At 35.8% G+C, this 19401-nt stretch overlaps 4 protein-coding genes across 4 annotated transcripts; 3 read left to right on the top strand and 1 right to left on the bottom strand.

Annotated features, from left to right (window-relative positions):
* Window positions 1-5403: 5403 nt before the first annotated feature.
* On the top strand, window positions 5404-6765 carry LOC140874366 (mogroside IIIx synthase-like). The gene has a single exon (XM_073277651.1). The coding sequence runs from the start codon at window positions 5404-5406 to the stop codon at window positions 6763-6765; it is 1362 nt and encodes a 453-aa protein (XP_073133752.1).
* Window positions 6766-7683: 918 nt separating this feature from the next.
* Window positions 7684-10051, bottom strand: LOC140880736 (CASP-like protein 1E2). Its single transcript, XM_073285436.1, has 2 exons — window positions 9664-10051; window positions 7684-8176 (listed from the first exon to the last, which is right to left on the bottom strand). The coding sequence occupies exons 1-2, from the start codon at window positions 9939-9941 to the stop codon at window positions 7840-7842; spliced, it is 615 nt and encodes a 204-aa protein (XP_073141537.1). The 5' UTR covers window positions 9942-10051; the 3' UTR covers window positions 7684-7839.
* Window positions 10052-12612: 2561 nt separating this feature from the next.
* Window positions 12613-13684, top strand: LOC140874365 (uncharacterized). Its single transcript, XM_073277650.1, has 2 exons — window positions 12613-13019; window positions 13102-13684. The coding sequence occupies exons 1-2, from the start codon at window positions 12613-12615 to the stop codon at window positions 13682-13684; spliced, it is 990 nt and encodes a 329-aa protein (XP_073133751.1).
* A 4105-nt stretch (window positions 13685-17789) lies between these two features.
* Window positions 17790-19197, top strand: LOC140874363 (uncharacterized). The gene is made up of 3 exons (XM_073277649.1): window positions 17790-18098; window positions 18217-18527; window positions 18651-19197. Exons 1-3 carry the CDS (start codon window positions 17790-17792, stop codon window positions 19195-19197), a joined length of 1167 nt encoding a protein of 388 aa, XP_073133750.1.
* The last annotated feature ends 204 nt before the right edge of the window (window positions 19198-19401 follow it).

Raw genomic sequence — 19401 nt, 5'->3', positions numbered from 1 at the left:
GGTACTTTATTAAGTTTCAAAATTAAACATAAGGGAAATAAACTCAAAAACGAAAGATACAAAAAATTTACAATTTTAGTCTTGTAAGTTAGCATATTTTGACTTTTAGTTATGTGGCTTATCAAAATATGGTTTTTATAAAATAAATTTTAGTTTTTTGTCTTTTTTTTGTATAAAACCTCTATATCTATAAAATATGGTTTATTTGAAACTGGTGGTTTCCTACATAGCACGTGTGTTGAAATAAAGTTTATGTTACATACATTAAAATTTATCTGGGTAAAAAAAATGAGAAAAATAAAGCAAAATGATCCTCAAAACATCAAAATAGGAGGGAAAAAATTTGTTGTTTCCCTTATTTTTGTTTGGGAAATTTTCATTTTTAATCCCTTAAATTTGTCAATTTGTGATTTCGGTCTTTTATGCTGTAAGATTTCGGTTTTAGTTTTCTATCTTTTCTTCTTCTTCTTCTTCTTCTTCTTCTTCTTCTTCTTTTTTTTTTTTTTTTTAGCAATTTTAGTCATTTCTCGAATGTGACGCTATTACATCATCAATGCAGTGCTGATGTGGAGCTAGCGTGTACATTGTAACACCAATATTTTCAACGAAAATAGACTAAAATTGCTTAAAATCAAAGCACACGGGACTGAAACTGAAATGTGAGAACGTGAATGACCATTAGATAAAATTTTTAATTTGAAACGTAAGCTTTATTTTTATAACATTAGAGACGTAAAAGAGCATCGATGTCAAATAAGCAATCTCTAGTGTATTTAGTAATTTTGGGTAACCAAAAAAGCCAAAACAAAAACAACAACAACTTTTAGGATGAAATCCAAACTTTAACAATTTATGTGCAAAAAAATCAAAACAACCCAACTTACAGGAAAATAACATTTTTTCCTAAAATATATTATGCTTATATAAGAAATATGTAGAATAATATATATATTTTTAAAAAAATGTACCCTTTAGTCTAAAGTTTTGCTCCATTTTAATTATATAGCGTAGATAATGACAGAATTTATTATTTGAATGAAAACATTTGCAAAAATGAAGTGATTAAAATAAATGTACATAATATTTTCAAAAATATTTATTTAAGTACTTGACATAAAAATTAGGTAAATCTAAATGAGAATTCAAGCGTAGTTAATTAATAGATTTAAAAAAACTATTGTGATAAAATAAAGTATATATACATTATTTGACAGGAGACAAAAATATTCAAAGAATTTATAATTGAGAAAGTTCATTGAAATAAGCGTAGTTTCTCCTTTCAAAAAAAAAATTACAGTGACACATCATAATCATTAGATACATAAATTAATATTTCTAAAGTTAGTAAAAATTACCGTTCAGATCTAAGCTGTAAAATAGTAAATACATGACAAAAGATGCATATACATTTACATAATTCAATAACTAATTAAGAATATATACCGTTGGATCCGAAAATACAAGCAATCTTGATTTTGATGATAACAAAAGTTGTTATTGTGCTTCTAACAAATTTAGTAGGTATGCAGCTTATAGATCACAAATTGGAAGTGCTAAGTTGTTGGAATACAATCTTAGTTCAACTTAGTTTCTAGCGTAGCTGTTTGACTCAAGCATATCTCATAGCCCAATGATCCAAATAACCAGCCGCCAAAACAGTTGCGTAGCCAACACAAAAGTCTACAAGTCATATCTCATGTCAGGTGGACCAATTCGGATGATATATAGGTCAAACCATCGTCTCAAAACTGAGATGGATGAACTTGTAGCAGCAGATGGAATGTCAAACTAATTCTTGTTTAATGGTCATACATCTCAGCTCCGTGATCCAAATTGAATGATTCAGTATGCGTTCGAAGTATAAAAATACTATCTACAAATCCTCTTCACATGTCAAAGTCTGAATCGGAGCTTAAGAATATGATAAATCACGTTGAAGTTTCTGGTTCTGCATAGTTTGATAACAGAACTTGAGTCTGTACATGGTTTGGTAGTTTGAGTATTCTCTCTCATATAAAATCCAAATGGAGGGATTTTTGATGTGTTGGAAAGCCAAGAGAAGTGGCTACAACTTTTATGTTCATTGCCTTTGCCAAAAATCAATGCATCAAGATCTATAAGCCCTCGACTTCTCAAGCTCTCCTCGACCGTTTTTAGCAGCTCTAATATTTCAAGCATTACTCTCTCATTTGAACTCCAAAATGAGTGATTTTTGTTTTGTTGGAAAGCCAAGACAAAGGGCTACAACTTTTATGTTTTTTACTTTGCCGAGAAATTAATGCAGCAAGATTTATAAGTACATGAACAGACAAAATTTATTCAAGCAGTAGAGATGCTCTCACTTGGTCTCTCAACTGGTCGAGGTACTGTCACCTGCTCTCACTCGACCCCTCACCAAGCTTATCACGTGCTCTCACTCGATTGCTAACTAAGCTTGTCACCTGCTCTATCCAGTTGACTCCTCCAGATCCAGATCTAGTCAACCAGTCAAAACTACTTTCCAAAAATGTAAATATTATCGTTTTATTATTTCCAACAATCATATTCTTGTGTCTAACGTCTATATCATTTTTGGATGCTATAAATACAAGATTTGGAGATTAAGAAAAAGAAAGAGGGAACGACCTAAGATTATTCAGCTAGTTAGAGTTTTTTCACATCAATAGGAGGCGTCAAAACAGATTGTTTAGCTAAGTCAAGAGTTTGCCCTTGGTACAAAGAACATGACAGATTTCTTGAGCTTTCACAGTCAAATTCTTCACACTCCAACTCAGTCACACACATTTGTTAGATGATTTGTATAGATTAGTTGAGTGAGAGTTTTTGCACAAAGACATTAAAGATGTGTAAATTTTGTATCTTCAGTGTTATGTCATTGAAGAGAGTTGAGAATTTAGGAGTTCCTACTTAGGTAGTGAGATAAGTACTAAGGTTGGAGTAGGTGTATTACAAGACGACGTAATATCCACAGTTTTCTAGTGTATCCTTTCCTATGTAGAAGAAAGGATGACGTAAGAGCGTTGAGTCTCCGACATCCGTAAAAAAATTCGTGCATCTTTACTTTATCGCATTTACTTGTTGTTGCTGTTTTGGTTGATTTGTTGAAGCATTTTATGTGTTCTTTAAAATACCAAAATATTTCATTCAAAAGTGTTTGACAAAATGGTTCAACCAAAATGTTTTTATTATCTACTCTTGCAATCTTTTCAGACAATTTCTCAAATGCTTAATCAGTTTTTAAAGGGATTATTTCGAGTGTTTTCCGTTTGGCTTTGTAACCAAACTCGATATAATTTCTCGATGCTCAGTTCATTTTTGAACATTTCAAGAACGAGCTATTGTAGTTCAAAATATTTTAAAAGTGTGTATTCACCCCTACACACACACCCGATCCCCAACATATACACACAAAATACATGCGTAGTTTATATATATATATATATATATATATGAACATGTATAGTTTAAAAATCAAAAAGTACATTTTTCCATCCGAAAGAAAACAATAAAATAAATTCACATTAAATAATTTGACCAACCCAAACCACCACAATAGATTCAAATAAAACACAAATAATGACAAATTATTATCAATTAAAATTATCTTATGTAACAAAATTATCTTAGTACTGCAAAATAAAACCACAATAATTATTCATTAAATTTGATATTATGTAACAAAATTATCCTACTACTGAAAAATAAAACCACAAAAATTATTCATTAAATTTGATATTTAATTATGTTTTCGCCAAATTTTAACTTCTTCTGGATTTTGGGTACCTTTCCTGCTATGCTTAATAGAATTACATATTATGGATAGTTAATTTTATATCGAAAGATTCAGAACAGATCTTTTGTAAATTAATATTCAATTTCTTGTGAGCATTAAAATTTCAATTTTAGTCTGATATCTTTGTTTTTTTAATGGTAATTTTAGTCATTTTTCCGACTTGGTATTGAAATTGAACAAATACAGTGCTGATGAAGCGTTGACGAATACAATGTTACATTATCACTACCAATTAAATATGACAAAAATTGTCAAAAATAAAAGTTGTAGATCTAAAACTAAAATGTGATAACATAACGACCAAAATTACAAAAATGACATAATCACAGGATAAAAAATGCAGTTTTTTCAAACATAATAAGCGCATAAAATTTACTTTTAATAGATAAACCTTGCTCTTCAATTTTGAAGTAAAAGTTATTAAAATACGTACAGTTCAAAATTGATTAATTAATATTAAATTAGATGTATATAAAAATTTTAAATTAATATAATTATGTGATATAAAAATTAATTAAGTGAAGATATATGACAGTACAAAAGAAGTTAATAGATTAACACAAAGTACTCTTTGTAATTAGGAATGAATATATGTTTAGATGAGAGAAAAATATATTTGAAACAATCGTCATTCGAGAAAAAGCAACTGTATTTTTCTTTAAAAATATTTTATTGTGATACATATGTTCATGATTCAAAAGTTCTTTCAAAAAGCTACATTTTAGATATATTTTATGAGATCATAAATACGCATATGTTAACATAATTCAATAAATATTTATACTAAAATTTTACAAAAGAAGTTTCGGGGAAAAATATATTACAAAATAAGATAATGTGACTAATTTTTAATAAATGTTGTTAAATATTGTTGTATTTAAAAGACAATTGATAAGACATTCCGGATTATTCCATTCTAAATTAGATTATAAATTTAGGGGTTTGAATAAAATGTAAAAAAATGAAATAAAATAAAATAAAATTTTAAATTTTAGTTTATATTAATATTTGTTAATGAACATTAATTTATTTAAAATTAACATGTTATGAAATAAGTTAAATTTCAAATAAATCCGGTATTAATATGATTTAAATATTCATTCTCGAAATCATTTATGCAAATCATGTTTCTTCCTACATAATTAATTATAAATATTAAACAATTTTAAAAGAACAATTAGACATATTTGAATAATAATATTTTAAATAAAATAGTAATGGTTATTATTAATCCAATCTAATTTGATAACATGGTTTAAACATGTGTAATTTTTAGTAATAATAGTAATAATAAGACCATAATCAATGCAACAACGAAGAATTAAATTAGCTTTATTAAATTTTGTGAAAATGACTTAAACTACCCCTTGACTTTTCACATACAAATAAACATAATAATTAAAGCAAGGACAATTTAGACTATTTATAAATATATATATATATATATATATAGTGCATGATTCAGGTGTAAATATTTTACAATTTCTACCTGGAAAGCATCACATGGTAGGTAAGTCTAATGCCTGATTTTGCTTGGGAAAACAAAAACAAAAACAAAGCTTCAACCCTTGGAACAAAGTTCTGATTTACAGAGCAAGAAGTTTCCATCAATGGAGGCGAAAGGTGAGAGTAGATTCAGCATCCTTATGTTTCCATGGATCGCACATGGCCATGTGTTCCCATTTCTTGAGCTAGCCAAGAACTTGTCAAACAACAACTTCAATATATACTTCTGTTCCACAGCAATCATCCTGGATTCAATCAAAAACTCACTTCAACAACAATCTGATTCATCAATCCAACTAGTTGAACTCCAGTTACCATCATTCCCTGATCTTCCTCCGCACTTCCACACGACGAAAAACGTCCCCCCGGAGCTCATGCCAAGGCTTTTCCAAGCCTTTCAAATGTCCATCCCCTGCTTTTCTGATATCATCGCCAATCTGAGGCCCGATTTGCTCGTATACGATGTTTTCCAACCGTGGGCTGCGAGGAAGGCCTCGTCGTTGAACATTCCCGCCATCCATTTCGCCACCACAGGGGCCGCGGGGTATTCGTTTTTCTATCATAGCTTCACCGTTAGAGACTCTGCTTTCCCTTATCCGGAACTGTACCTTAAACACTACGAAAGGAAGGGATTGAAGGCTGCCGTTGGTCAACTAATTACAAGAGATCATGAGGGTGGAAAAGATTTGTCATTTGGCCACTTCACAATGTCTCGTGACATCATACTGATGAAGACATGCAGGGGAATTGAAGGGAAGTACGTGGATTATTTGTCTGATTTGTGCAAGAAAAACATCGTACCCGTCGGTCCACTTATTGTACAATCTAACAATGAAGAAGACGGTTCGGAGATTGTGGAATGGCTAAGTAAGAAACCCGAGCTTTCGACCGTGCTCATTTCCTTTGGCAGTGAGAACTACTTGTGTAAAGATCAAATGGAGGAGATAGCAAAAGGGTTGGAGCTGTGTGATGTGAACTTCATATGGGTCGTGAGATCTCCCGGCACGGAGACGATTAATATAAACGAGGCAATGCCAAATGGATTTCTAGACAGAGTTAAAGAAAGGGGTGTTGTTGTGCAAGGATGGGTGCCACAAGCTAAAATCTTGGCACACAAAAGTGTAGGTGCTTTTATGAGTCACTGTGGGATGAATTCCGTGATGGAAAGCTTTTGTTTCGGCGTTCCGGTTATAGCGGTGCCGTTGAAGTTCGACCAGCCTTTGAATGCTAGGCTTGTGGTGGAGGCTGGTGCTGGTGTTGAGGTTGCAAGAGATGAGGAAGGAAATTTCAAGAGTGACGGGGTTGCGAATGCGATAAATGAGGTCATGGCGAAGAGGAGTGGCGAAAAATTGAGGTTTAGGGCTATGGAATTGAGTGAGAAGATGAAAAATGAAGAAGAAGATGCAATGAATAAAGCAGCAGAGGAGCTGTTGCAGCTTTGTATGAAGTATAAGCAACAGACTTGAGGATGTTATTGGTTATTTTTATGACGCAATTACACGAGTTTTTTTGTTGGTGAATGAGCATATTTCAAGTGCAAGTTTTTTTCCCTTAATTAATGTTGGAACTTAAGGTGAAATAAAGGAAATTTTGCATTTTTTGTCATGTGTGCTGGCTTCTTTTTTGCCTTTTTTTTTTTTAATGAGTGTTATCAAATTTCAGTATTAATAATATACGAGTCTTTAATTTCAATTTTTTGCATTTTATTTTGTTTTTGTTTTTTAATTGAGAATGTTATGTGTCACTAAACGTAAACGCCACACTAACATCTCATTTTTGCCATGTCAATGGAACGTCCGAAAAATTACTAAAAATAAATAATCGACTAAGACTGAAATAAAAAAAAAGTCAAAACAAAGTTAGTCTATGTTACTTCGGGAGTATTTATCCTCTTATTTCAATATCATTAGATCACGTGCATATCCTCCAAATTTTTATGAAAGTTGATATATCTTTTGATAATCTAAGGGCCATCATTTCACCAGATCTTAACGGAGAAATACTTAGATTTAACATAAAATAATCCATAAATACATACGAATTAAATAAAAAATGCAGTTTTTCCAATACGAAATCATAGCAATACGAAATCAATATTTATAATTATCTCTATTCGTAGTGCGATAATTATATAATTTTGTGGTTGTAGAAGAGCCCATAAATGTGAATAAGCTAGATAGCGAAAGGAATAAGCAACGAAAGTGTTTTTTTCCTTAAAAGTCTAATTCAAAGTGAAATTCCATTCTCTGCAGTTAAGAAAAATCGAAATAATTATAACACAGCCACATTGCCCCCACACATTTATAATAAAATCTTAGAATTCATCTTTAAATCATAAAACACCCTTACAATAAACACGAATATTAACAGCGCATTACGAGTAATTAAGAAAAAAAATCTTTTTCAAACATTAATTTCAAACATTAATCTAAAATTACATAAAGTGTAAAATACCAACAAATTAAACTCACACACACATCGACACATGCACACACACTTCCCTATACCATTCGTTCAAGGTATATATAAGACATAAATGTTTAGCATCTTTTGTGCAAGTTAAACACGATGAGGATCACAAGCAGAAAGAATATTCCCGCCGCCGCACCGGTGAGACCTATGGAGGCGGCCACCTGATTGCAAAATCTTCCGAACACGTTGCACACCTTGGCCCAACGGACGTGTGAGTTGCCTTTGTAGCCGATAAGACCGACCGCGAGCGAGGCTCCGATGGCGGAGAAAAGTAGTGCCACCATTGCTAGGTCAAGAATCATGATAACAAGGGAAATACCCTTCTTCCCACCCTTATTTGCCAATGCCAGGAGCAATGAAACGGCAGCATATGCACATGCTATAGCATTTGCTACCACAAGGTACCTAGAAAAGGGGAAAATATTTCAATGACTTGGGGCAATTTCGACCATAAATTTTTTATCGTGCATATTTTATAGTTTACCTGACACTTAGATCTCAAATTTAACATAAAATCTCGTATTCGAGACCCAATTATTTGCGACAAAAAAAGTTCATAAAAGTGAGAATAGGTAATTAATGGAAGATGGGCATCCACATTCCACACAATGCTTTGCCTCTCTGTCCCCCTCTCTACTTTACACCAAGTCAAAGTATCTCGAATGGTACGAAAATTTCAAATATATTAGTCAAACTATATAAATGAAAATTAATGGGGGTAGGCAGTAAATTGTTTTAACATGACACGATTATACTATATAGTTTTCTAAAGCTAAGTAGAGATTAATGGGTGTGAGGACCATGACACATGTCACAAAATTATAAATACTACATCATAAAAATAGGGGATAATTTAAGAAGTAATAGGCACAAATTGCAAGTTTTGAAATTACATTTAAACAATATTAAAGCTAGCTAGCTACTCGCCAAGTCTAAAATTTTTCTTTTTATTTATGTTAAACAATAATAATTATTTCAAATATATATATCCCAGGTTGACATTAATAAATCAAATAATAAGCAAGTTGTGTGTTACCACATTTAATAGTGCAATTGTAGACACAGGTGGTTGGTTGGTCGAATAGTAGTTAGAAGTTAAAACTCTATGGAGAGTGAATAATTTTGTACAAATTGATGCTTAAAAAAGCTGATAGCTAGATAGTTCGTATCAACGTATCAGATTTCACACACAATAATTAAACTTATTTGACAAAATATTATTTTCAATTTAGCAAGGAAATCAAACTTCAACGTCTACGAGATCACAAATTTTTTTGCATAGTTCTCTACACTAATTATTCATATATATAACTCAAAAATTATATATGATATAAAAGAAGTTTATAGTATTTCTCTAAAAAAAACTTAATATTAATTTTACATTATAATTTAAATAATTTACATAAGCTAGGTACTAAAAGTATTTATCGTTTCAAGAAAATATTTATGCGAATACGTGCATGTGATTATAAATTCTCTAAAGTTTGAGATTATGATGACCGTTGATAAGTTAGAATGTATTTCGTTCCCCTTAAATATAATCATAATCAACTTTAATTAGAATATGTCTCGATATATATAATTTATAATTGAATTCAAATCTATTAATTCTTGGTTAAAAAAATCTAATTAAATTATTCTACCAAATCATAGAATATAAACTCAGATTTTAAGACATATATAATATTTCACTTGATTTTATATATAATTTTGAATTCTCATTCGAGAAAAATTAGTCGAATCAATGTATTTTTTGAAACCAATATTTCCTAAAAAAAAAAAAAGAAAAAAATCAAAATTGAAAATTAGTTATCCATTGGGTAGTATATATATATGATTTGCAAAAATAATGTATCGATGGAAGTCATATATATATATATATATATACTTACGTAAAGGCGGACAAGTAGTGGAATTTAGCGGTGACGGGAACATTGACCGGCGGCAGCGTGGGGACCAAAGACACCGGCACCGTCGTGTTCTGCTTGTTAACGCCGAGAACCACCGCCGCCGCGAGGCAGAGAGCGAGCGCAAGAACCCGCAGAACAAAGTCCCAACCTCTGAAGCTCTTCTTGTTAGCCACCGCCACTTCGCTTCCTCTGCCGTATGTCGTATTTGCGCCGCCGCTCTCTATTCCTCCATTGTTGCTATTTTTGTATTGGGACTCCATTTTTCGATCTCACTCTTTTCTTTTTCTTTTCTTCTTGCTAATTATATATTCAAATATTGTGAATATTTTCCAAGAAAAAGAGAAAATTAAGTTTTTAATTTGTGAGGAACAAAACAGAGAATTGGAGGGATTTATATAGCTAGGGGAGAAGTGTGAAAACATGACTATTTGTGATTCTTTTATTTTTGGCTTTACTATGGTGTAATCAAAGTACGTGGCGTAGATAAGTCATGGAGACAGAAGAAAACCCAGCGTATGCATAAATTTTTGTATTTTTATTTAATATATAAAAATCCTTACACCGTTGACGGATCCAATTTGGCCTATTATTTTACCTAAGAATTATTATTTTAAATAACTAATAAGTTATCTACATGTCAGAAGTAACGATCAATCAACCAACAGTAAAATAAGCATACACTCTTTTTTCACGTCAAAAGTTTATTTAACTCATTTTATGAATGAAAAACCTATCCATAAATAAAACAACGATAACTTGTTTTTCATTTTCTAGTATGTATTGAAGGTGGTCGATGCGAATTTTACCAATCATAAAAAATATATATATATAATAATATAACGTCAAATTACTTGAGAATTAAACACCAACTGAAAAATATACAACTCTGATAGCTTTTCATTTATTTAAAAACCAATTGTATTTTAAAAATAAAAATAAAAAATTTAAGATCTGTTCATACCAAAAAGACTTATCAAAACTCTCCATTAATTTTGTTTGGAAATTTTCTTGTCAACTTAATTCAAAATAAATGTAGTTTGACCGCAAACTCGATCCTTAAACGTTATGCTTTTTTAAATAATTGAATTGGATGAATATAGATGGTACGTAGATTATATATGTAACTGATTTCTGTATTAATTAATTAGTATTATATTGATACTTAAACCAAAATTTATTTATAATTTATGGAACAATTTAATTACTTAATTGGTTAGATTTAATCTCAAATAATTATTTTCAAATAAATTTTATTTTATTTGGAAAGGCGAATTCAAAATTAAAATTATTTGTAACTTCAGAGGTGGCGGTCCCTCTTGCGTTCTCAGCTATCCATCGTCGATATAGCAACCATATAAATACGTTGAGTAAAATATACTATATAACTCATAATATTTGTCACGTCTCGAATCCAAGTATTGGGATGACGATTGTACAATGAATCATTAATTATAATAATTATTTTTATTCGTTTTTCTTTACAAAAATCTTTAATCGAATAAAAGTATTTCATTACAAGTGTTTATAAACTATTTTTAATTTTCATTTTACCCTTTGAATGTACAACATTATATAACTGACATGGAGAAAACATTATTTGTATGAGTTGGCGTTACGTGAGAAATAATTATTTTGAGGAGAGGAAATCATGGAATAATGTTTATTTAAATTTATATATAATAATTATGCACGCATTTCAATATTTAGTCGACCGCTGGTGTGAATAATAAAATATGGCTTAAGAAATTAAAGCATGAGACGTGGGTACGCGTTAAATACAATACAAAACATAGACGTGTGATTTTACGGCATATGCTACTCGTTTAGTTCACATATATATAAATTATAATAATATAAAATAAATTACAATCAAATAATGATGATGGGAATGGAGCATGAGATATTATTATTAAACGAATTATAATATTATATTTGACCCATTTTCGAAGATTTCTTTGACAGATGGGTTGATTTTGTGAGTTGTCCAAAGAGTTGACCTCTCTTCTGTTCTCACCATGAACGTAGTATTGTGTTTGAGCTACTGAATTAGTTGGTATTTTTTTTAAAATATTTTTTCGGACGATACTATTTCATAGGAAATGTCAATACGTGATATCCGGGAAATAAATCACTTCAGCTCATAGATGACCCTAAGGTAAAAAGAACATCTCTAATCGACTAAAACCAGTTCGGGTAGGGAGCTCGGTCTCGGGAGCTTGGAAGCTCGGCCAAGCTCCACCCTTATAATGACCAATTCGGGTAGGGAGCTCGGTCTCGGGAGCTTGGAAGCTCGGCCAAGCTCCACCCTTATAATTATCAGCTCGGGTCGGGAGCTCGGGAGCTCGGCCTAGCTCCCTCACCATAATTCCCAGCTCGGATCGGGAACTCAGCTCGGGAGCTCGGCCGAGCTCCCCCACCATATTTTTCAGTTCAGGTCGGGAGCTCCGCTCGGGAATTTGGGAGCTCAGCTCAGCCCTAATGTCAGTAGGGAGTTCGCTTCGTAGATTTGCTCGGCAACCTTGGTGAGCCAGCTAGGATGTTAGGATCAGTGTTTCAGGATGTGGGCGAGATCTCAGCCTACATATTCAAGATCGTGATTCCGGGATTCTCGGGTTCTTGATAAGAAAGGTAAGCGCTAAATGCGGAGCTCTCTCCTATAAATACCAGGTTCACTTTCATTATTTGGATCCTAATTTTCACTTGTGCGCACACACCACTCTCTATATTTCGCTATCCTAGCATCTGACTTGAGCGTCGGAGGGAATACGCCGGAGTACCTTCCGGCCCCCCTTAACACTCTTGTTCGTGATTTCAGGTCAGTACCAGTTCATCTTTTATTTGGAGGAATTTCTTCAGCTCATCCAAGGAGATCACTTTATTGAGGTATATCAATTGGCGCCGTCCGTGGGAAGTTCAAGCTAAGGCGTAGATATGGCAGGAAGAGAAAGAGGAAGGGGAAGAGGGAATGTGGCGGACATGACTGTAGATCAGCTCAGCCAGTTCATCACTCAAACGGTGCAAGCGGCCATGAATCAGAATCCACCACCACCTCCACCTCCACCCGTAGGTCAGCCGAATCCAATGGATGCGGTGTGGGAAGAGATCAGGAGACTGGGTCGGCAAGTCGGAGGTCGGCCAGGGCCTATACAGAGAGAAAGCCCTTTTGCTCGGGCTATTCTAGATGAAGAACTCCTTGCAAATTTTAAGCAGCCTACTTTAGGGGAATATGATGGGAGCTCAGATCCGAAGGAGCATTTGGGAAGATTTGAAAATGCAGCTCTGTTGCACAGATACTCAGATGCAATTAAGTGTCGGGTTTTCCTCACTACTCTGGTGAGGTCAGCTCAACAATGGTTCAACCTCGTACAGCCTGGTAGCATCCGGAATTTCAATGATTTCAGTTCGGACTTTTTACACCAGTATGCGAGCCCTCAGCTTGTTTAATCTGAAGCAATCTGAGGTGGAACCATTGAGGGAGTATATTCAGCATTTCAATATAGCAGCTCTGGAAGTACCTGCTGCTACTGCTGATACAGTGGTTAACTCTTTCACTCAAGGGATGAGGGGAGGAGAGTTTTTCAAATCCTTGGTCAAGAAGCCTCCTTTGACTTATGATGAACTCCTTAACCGAGCTGAGAAGTATGTGAACTTGGAGGATGCACAGAGGCAAAGGAGACAGGAAGGAACTTCTGAAAGTAAACCAAGTAACAAGTTGGGAACAAAGGCAGAGGGGAAGACAGAAGGAGGAAGGAAAAGGGTTGTAGAAGAGTTGAACAGGGTTAAGGGACCCTACCCCTACGTACCACTCTCAGTAAGCCTGGAGAAGGCAATGCAAGTATGTGAGGATAGACTAGCACTTGTGAGGCCCCGAAATGCTGAGAAAGGCCCGCGGTTACCACCGTCTAACAAGTTTTGCGATTTTCATCAAGAGTATGGGCATGTCACCAATGATTGTCAAAGGCTAGGTGAGGAGGTTCAGAGGATCATGTACGATGATCCTTGAATCAGAGCTGAGCTGACTCGAAGAGCAAATCCTCCTCGCCAAGGTCGAGCTCCACAATGGAGGAATCAGAGGAACGAAGTTGGAGGGGGTCAAGGTGATCATCAAGGAAGAGCTCCTCAAAATGGTCAGGGAGAGAGGGTTCAACAAATTTCAAATCACCCTCATAGGGGTATGATCCATATGATTTCAGGGGGCACTACGGATGGAGATTCAGGAAGGGCTCGCAAAGCTCACGGGCGTAGATTGGAGAATTTTGAAGTGAATTCTCAGCTCAGCTGTCCTACTGATCCGAACATCAGTTTTGGAAGGTAAGATTTAAAGGATGTGATGATACCTCATAATGATCCTTTATTAGTCACCTTGACCATATCCAATTATGATGTGGCTCGCATCTTTGTGGACACTGGAAGCTCAGTGAATATTATCTTCAAAGAAACCCTTGACCAAATGAAATTGGAAGGATTTGAGTTAGACCCAATCACCATGGCATTGTATGGATTCACAGGTCATGCTTTGCAACCCCTAGGACAAATAGTGCTCCCTTATCTCTTGGAAGTGGGGAGCAGAGAGTAACCAAGATGGACAGCTTCACGGTGGTGGATGCACCATCCTCTTTCAATGGGATCTTGGGACGCCCTCCCTGAGTGATTTCCGAGCTGTGGCTTCCACTTACCACCAGAAATTGAAGTTCCCAAGTGGAAAGGAAGTGGGGGTAGTTCGGGGTGATCAAAAGGCAGCAAGGTTGTGCTATGTGAACGAAGTAAAGATTGATGCAAAGAGAAGTAGGAGGGAAGTAGGAATGGTTTCGATAGGCCGGGCACCCAGGGTGTTTGGTCAAAAGGTGTTTTTAATGTCTGAAGAAGGTCATGAGAAGGTGGAGTTAAGTCCTGGAGCTCAGATTGTGAAGTTAGCTGCTGATCTCAGTTCCTCAGTGAAGCTAAGCTTGGTTGACTGCTTGAAGGAGAACAAAGATATTTTTGCTTGGTCTGTTACAGAGCTCACGGGAGTTAGTGCAGAAATTATGGTTCATCGACTCAACATTTTTGCGGGAGCAAAATAGGTAAAGCAGAAGAAGAGACACTTTGGACCTGAAAAGGATAAAGTTATTAAGAAAGAGGTGAATGAGCTCCTCAGGGCAGGTCACATTAGGGAAGTGCAGTTCCCTACTTGGTTGTCGAATGTGGTCCTTGTCCCTAAGAGTTCAGGCAAATGGAGGATGTGTGTTGATTTCCGACACTTAAATAAGGCGTGCCCGAAAGATTGCTATCAATTTCCTCGAATTGATCAGTTGGTTGACTCTACGGCAGGTCATCAATATTTGTGTTTCATGGATGCATATCAAGGGTACCACCAAATTCCTTTGGCTGAGGAAGATCAGGATAAAGCAAGTTTCACTACCTCTCATGGAACTTTATGTTATCGAGTGATGCCTTTTGGTTTGAAGAATGCAGGGGCTACTTATCAGAGGCTCATGGACAGAGTGTTTGCTTCCCAGATTGGCAGAAATGTGGAAGTTTATGTTGATGATATCCTGGTGAAGTCTCAGAATGATGCGGGTTTGATGACCGACTTGAGGGAGACCTTTGCCACGCTCAGGTCTTACGGAATAAAGCTTAATCCTGAGAAATGTGTGTTTGGAGTAAGAGGAGGCAAGTTTTTGGGGTACATGGTTACTGAAAGGGGAATTGAGGCTAACCCGAAGAAAGTGCAAGCTATCCGATCCATGCCTCATCCTAGAAATCTGCAGGAAGTTCAAAGGTTGGCAGGGAGGATAGCGGCTCTATCTCGGTTCATATCCAGATCAGCTCATAGAAGTTTACTTTTCTTCAGGGTTCTTCGAAAAGCTAAGAAGTTTGAGTGGGATGCTGAATGTGGGAAGGCGTTTGAGGATCTAAAAAATTATTTAGCCGAACTTCCTGTGTTGGCTAAGGCGGTTCCGGGTGAACCGTTGTTCATCTACCTATCTGCTTTGGAAGGGGCTGTCAGCTCAGTTCTCATCAGACAGGAGAGTATAGTTCAGTACCCCATCTACTTCTTCTCACATGCTCTTAAAGGTGCTGAGCTCCGGTATTCAGAGGTTGAAAAGTTGGCACTTGCTCTTGTTATGACGGCCAGGAAGCTCCGACCTTATTTTCTAACACATCCTATTGTGGTGTTAACCAATAGTACTATTGGAAGGATATTAACTCATGCTGACATTTCGGGACGATTGGTGAAGTGGACTACTAAACTCAGTGAATATGATATTCAGTATGAACCAAGAGCAGCTATTAAAGCTCAAGCATTGGCCGATTTCCTAGCCGAAACAAAACACATGGAAGGACAGGGCTTAACGAAAGTAAATTTGGATGGTTTTTCTAATAGTAAAGGAAGTGGAGTGGGGGTGTTTCTGATATCCCCTCATGGAGATGAGATCAGGTTGGCAGTCAGGTTGGATTTTTGAGCTTCCAATAATGAAGCAGAATATGAGGCCGTGTTAACTGGCCTTCGGGCAGCTAAACAAGTTGGGGCAACCCGGGTCCACCTTTATTCTGATTCGCAATTGGTAGCTCAACAGGTGAATGGATTTTATGAGGTGAAAAGTGAGAAGTTAAAGGAGTACACGAAGGAAATAGAGGAAGCTCGGGGCCTTGACCGCGTTAATCGGTGTGAATAAATCCAACTGGCAAGCGTACCAGGTCAAGTAATAATATAGTAGACAAAGGTCCAAGTGTCGAACCCACAGGGACTGTAAATATATGATTACCAAAATATATTTATTTCTACTTAATCTAGACTAATGAATAAAGATGATTCAGATTTTTAACTAATAAATAAAATTTTAATTAAAATTAAATTAATTAAAACGCAGCAGAAAACTTTGGATTACTTCAAATTTGAGAAAAGTTTGATCAATGACTCACGTAGGTACCAGACAACTCATGTAACAAGAAGTCGATCTAAGACATCAGACTTAATCTTAATTCACGGGAATTTTTCTAATTCGTTCGAAGGACTATTTCTAGAACAATAAAACCTATTCAAATATTGATGAACTAATCTTTCGTAATTCTAATCAAAATTGAATGCATGAATAACTGTGAAAATTCAGTTTACACCCAAACCGCATAATGAAACCGAATTTTATTTCTAGTCAGTTTTACACTATGTTGAAAATCAAAGTGATCGAATTCGAAACCTCCTCTGTCGACTTGGAATCGATTAACAAGCAAACAAATAACTGGCCAAAAAATTTGTAAGACAAATATAAATTCGATAAACAATAAAATCAATCAAGTCTAAAAATCTCAAATAAACAAACGAGTTTTATACATAAATTGTCTGGCCCAATCACGTGGCCTTGATCGAAAGAGAAAACTACTCAAAAATCAATTTCATAATTCAAACAAAGTTTTTGATCATGAATTGAAAATAAAAATAAGAAAAGAAGAAGAAACGAGAAATCTTCTCTCCCAAGTTGTAGTAGCCGCCGTCTCTGAAAATCTGGAACTGGAACCCTTATTCTGATGCTAAAAAATATATTTATAGGTCCCAAATATTAAAAAGATAAAATCCTTCCCGAGCAAGAATTTTCCAAAAATAAAACTCTGGTTCCGCGGCTCGCTCGAGCGAGCATAGGGTCTCGCTCGAGCGAGCACTCTTCTGTCCCGAAAAATTAAAATCACGTCTCGCTCGCTCGAGCAAGCACCACCTCTCGCTCGAGCGAGCATGTTTCTGCCCAAATTCTGAAATTTTCGCGATATGCATGGACCCCGTGCCAGGTCCGTGTCTAGGTTCGTGTATGTGTTCTTTCCCGCGCGCAGTTTTTTTGCAAAAATCATATCTCGAGTTCCAGCCGTCGGATTGACCTGAAATTTGGACAGCAGCTTCAAAATATCTTGAATTCATTCTGAACGGTGGAGATCGGATTTGGATCTCTCTAAAATTAAATATGATTTTTCTACCAAAGCTGATCCATAATTCACTCTTCACAAATCCAATTTCCTACAAAATTAACCCGAGGAGTGAAATACACATAGATGAACTAAAACACATAAAAACACATAAAAGAAATATGAATGCACATAAAATAGACATAAAAATAACACAAATTAATGCATACAAAATGCACTTATCAGGCCTCTTTGATGAGGTAATGCTTGAGCAGATCCCTAGAGAGAATAATGAGAAAGCAGATCCTCTTGCCAAGATGGCCAGCTCACTTCATAGCTGGAAAACAAGGGAGATAGTTGTGCAAGTGGAGTTAACGCCCTCTACTGAGCTCATACCAGAGGCTCAGGAAGAGAGTGATTGGAGAAAAGAACTCTTGGGATATATGGAGAAGGGAGAGTTATCAAGGGATCCGAAAAAAAGCATACCGGTTGAAACAGAAGAGCTTTCGCTTTGTGATGGTGGAAGGAATTCTTTACAAGAGGTCATTCTCTGGACCTCTTCTCAAATGCTTGGGTCCTAAGGAGTCTAGTTATGTTCTGAGGGAGATACATGAGGGGTGTTGCAAAAATCATTTGGGCTCTTACTCTCTAGCTCGCAAGGTGCTCTTAGCGGGATACTTTTGGCCTACTATTTTAAATGATGCTCTAGCCTTGGTGATCTCTTGTGAAAGTTGTCAATGGCATAGCAGACTCCAGCACCAACCCGCAGCATTGATGAAAGGGATAGTGGCTGCATGTCCCTTTGACCAGTGGGGAATTGATATTGTGGGTTCTTTTCCTCCAGCCCCAGCTCAGAAAAAATTCTTGTTGGTTGCCATTGAATATTTCTCCAAGTGGGTAGAGGCGGAGGCCTTGGCGCGAATTACTGAAGGAGAAGTTCTGAAGTTTCTATGGAAGAATACCGTTTGCAGGTTTGGAGTACCTAGAAAGCTCATTTCTGACAATGGAAGACAATTTCAGGGGGCTCGGGTACAAGCCTGGTGTAAAGAGATGAAAATTCAATAGCACTTCACATCTATCCATTATCCTCAAAGCAATGGTCAAGTGGAGGTGACTAACCGGTCTTTGGTGCAAAGCTTGAAGACGCGCTTGGGAAAAGCCCAAGGAAATTGGGTGGAAGAGCTTTCTAGTGTGTTATGGTCATTTCGTACTACACCGAGAATTGGGACTGGAGAGACTCCATTTATTCTAGTATATGGAAATGAGGCAGTCCTACAAGTAGAGATTGGAGAAGAGTCAGCACGGATCATTTTCTATGATGAGAAAAATGGAGAAAGGAGAATGGAAGACTTAGAATTTCTGAAGGAAAAGAGAGAAGCTGCTGCCATCAGAATGGAGGCATACAAGAGCAGGATAGCTCGATCCTATAATCATCAGGTGCACAGGAAGGGATTTCAGGTAGGAGATTTGGTACTCAGTAGAGTTCAAGATGCGGTTGTAGGGAAGCTTGACCCTAAATGGGAAGGACCATACAAGGTGGTGATGAGGCTCAGTTCGGATGCTTACTACTTAGAAGATTCAAATGGGAAGATGCTGAAGAGACCTTGGAGTGCTTACAATTTACGCAAATATTATTCTTAAATGTTGCAAGAACAATTTTCCTTTCAATTGTAATTCATGCAAGCTACATTTTAATTTTATCTATAAGCAGTTGTTCTTTCGAAAATATTGATGAAGACATGCCTCAGCTCACTACCTTAGTCACGCCTCTTAGGCCCCTGACTTTGGTTCAGCTCATCACCTTAGTCATGCCTCTTAGACCCCTGACTTTGGTTCAGCTCATCA

The sequence above is a fragment of the Henckelia pumila genome, chromosome 1 (genome assembly GCF_033568475.1).
Source record: "Henckelia pumila isolate YLH828 chromosome 1, ASM3356847v2, whole genome shotgun sequence".
NCBI classification, from domain to species: Eukaryota; Viridiplantae; Streptophyta; class Magnoliopsida; order Lamiales; family Gesneriaceae; genus Henckelia; species Henckelia pumila.
This window is presented reverse-complemented; position numbering and strand designations above follow the sequence as displayed.

Excerpts from the sequence above, each read along its gene's own strand:
- LOC140874366 (XM_073277651.1), top strand. The coding sequence starts at position 5,404 with ATGGAGGCGAAAGGTGAGAGTAGATTCAGCATCCTTATGTTTCCATGG.
- LOC140880736 (XM_073285436.1), bottom strand. The coding sequence starts at position 9,941 with ATGGAGTCCCAATACAAAAATAGCAACAATGGAGGAATAGAGAGCGGC. Across the intron at positions 8,177-9,663 it reads CACTACTTGTCCGCCTTTAC|GTACCTTGTGGTAGCAAATG; the intron begins GTAAGTATATAT and ends CCCCTTTTCTAG.
- LOC140874365 (XM_073277650.1), top strand. The coding sequence starts at position 12,613 with ATGGCAGGAAGAGAAAGAGGAAGGGGAAGAGGGAATGTGGCGGACATG. Across the intron at positions 13,020-13,101 it reads TTCCTCACTACTCTGGTGAG|TATGCGAGCCCTCAGCTTGT; the intron begins GTCAGCTCAACA and ends TTTTTACACCAG.
- LOC140874363 (XM_073277649.1), top strand. The coding sequence starts at position 17,790 with ATGCACTTATCAGGCCTCTTTGATGAGGTAATGCTTGAGCAGATCCCT. Across the intron at positions 18,099-18,216 it reads GAAGGAATTCTTTACAAGAG|GTGCTCTTAGCGGGATACTT; the intron begins GTCATTCTCTGG and ends CTAGCTCGCAAG. Across the intron at positions 18,528-18,650 it reads TGGAAGAATACCGTTTGCAG|CAATGGTCAAGTGGAGGTGA; the intron begins GTTTGGAGTACC and ends TTATCCTCAAAG.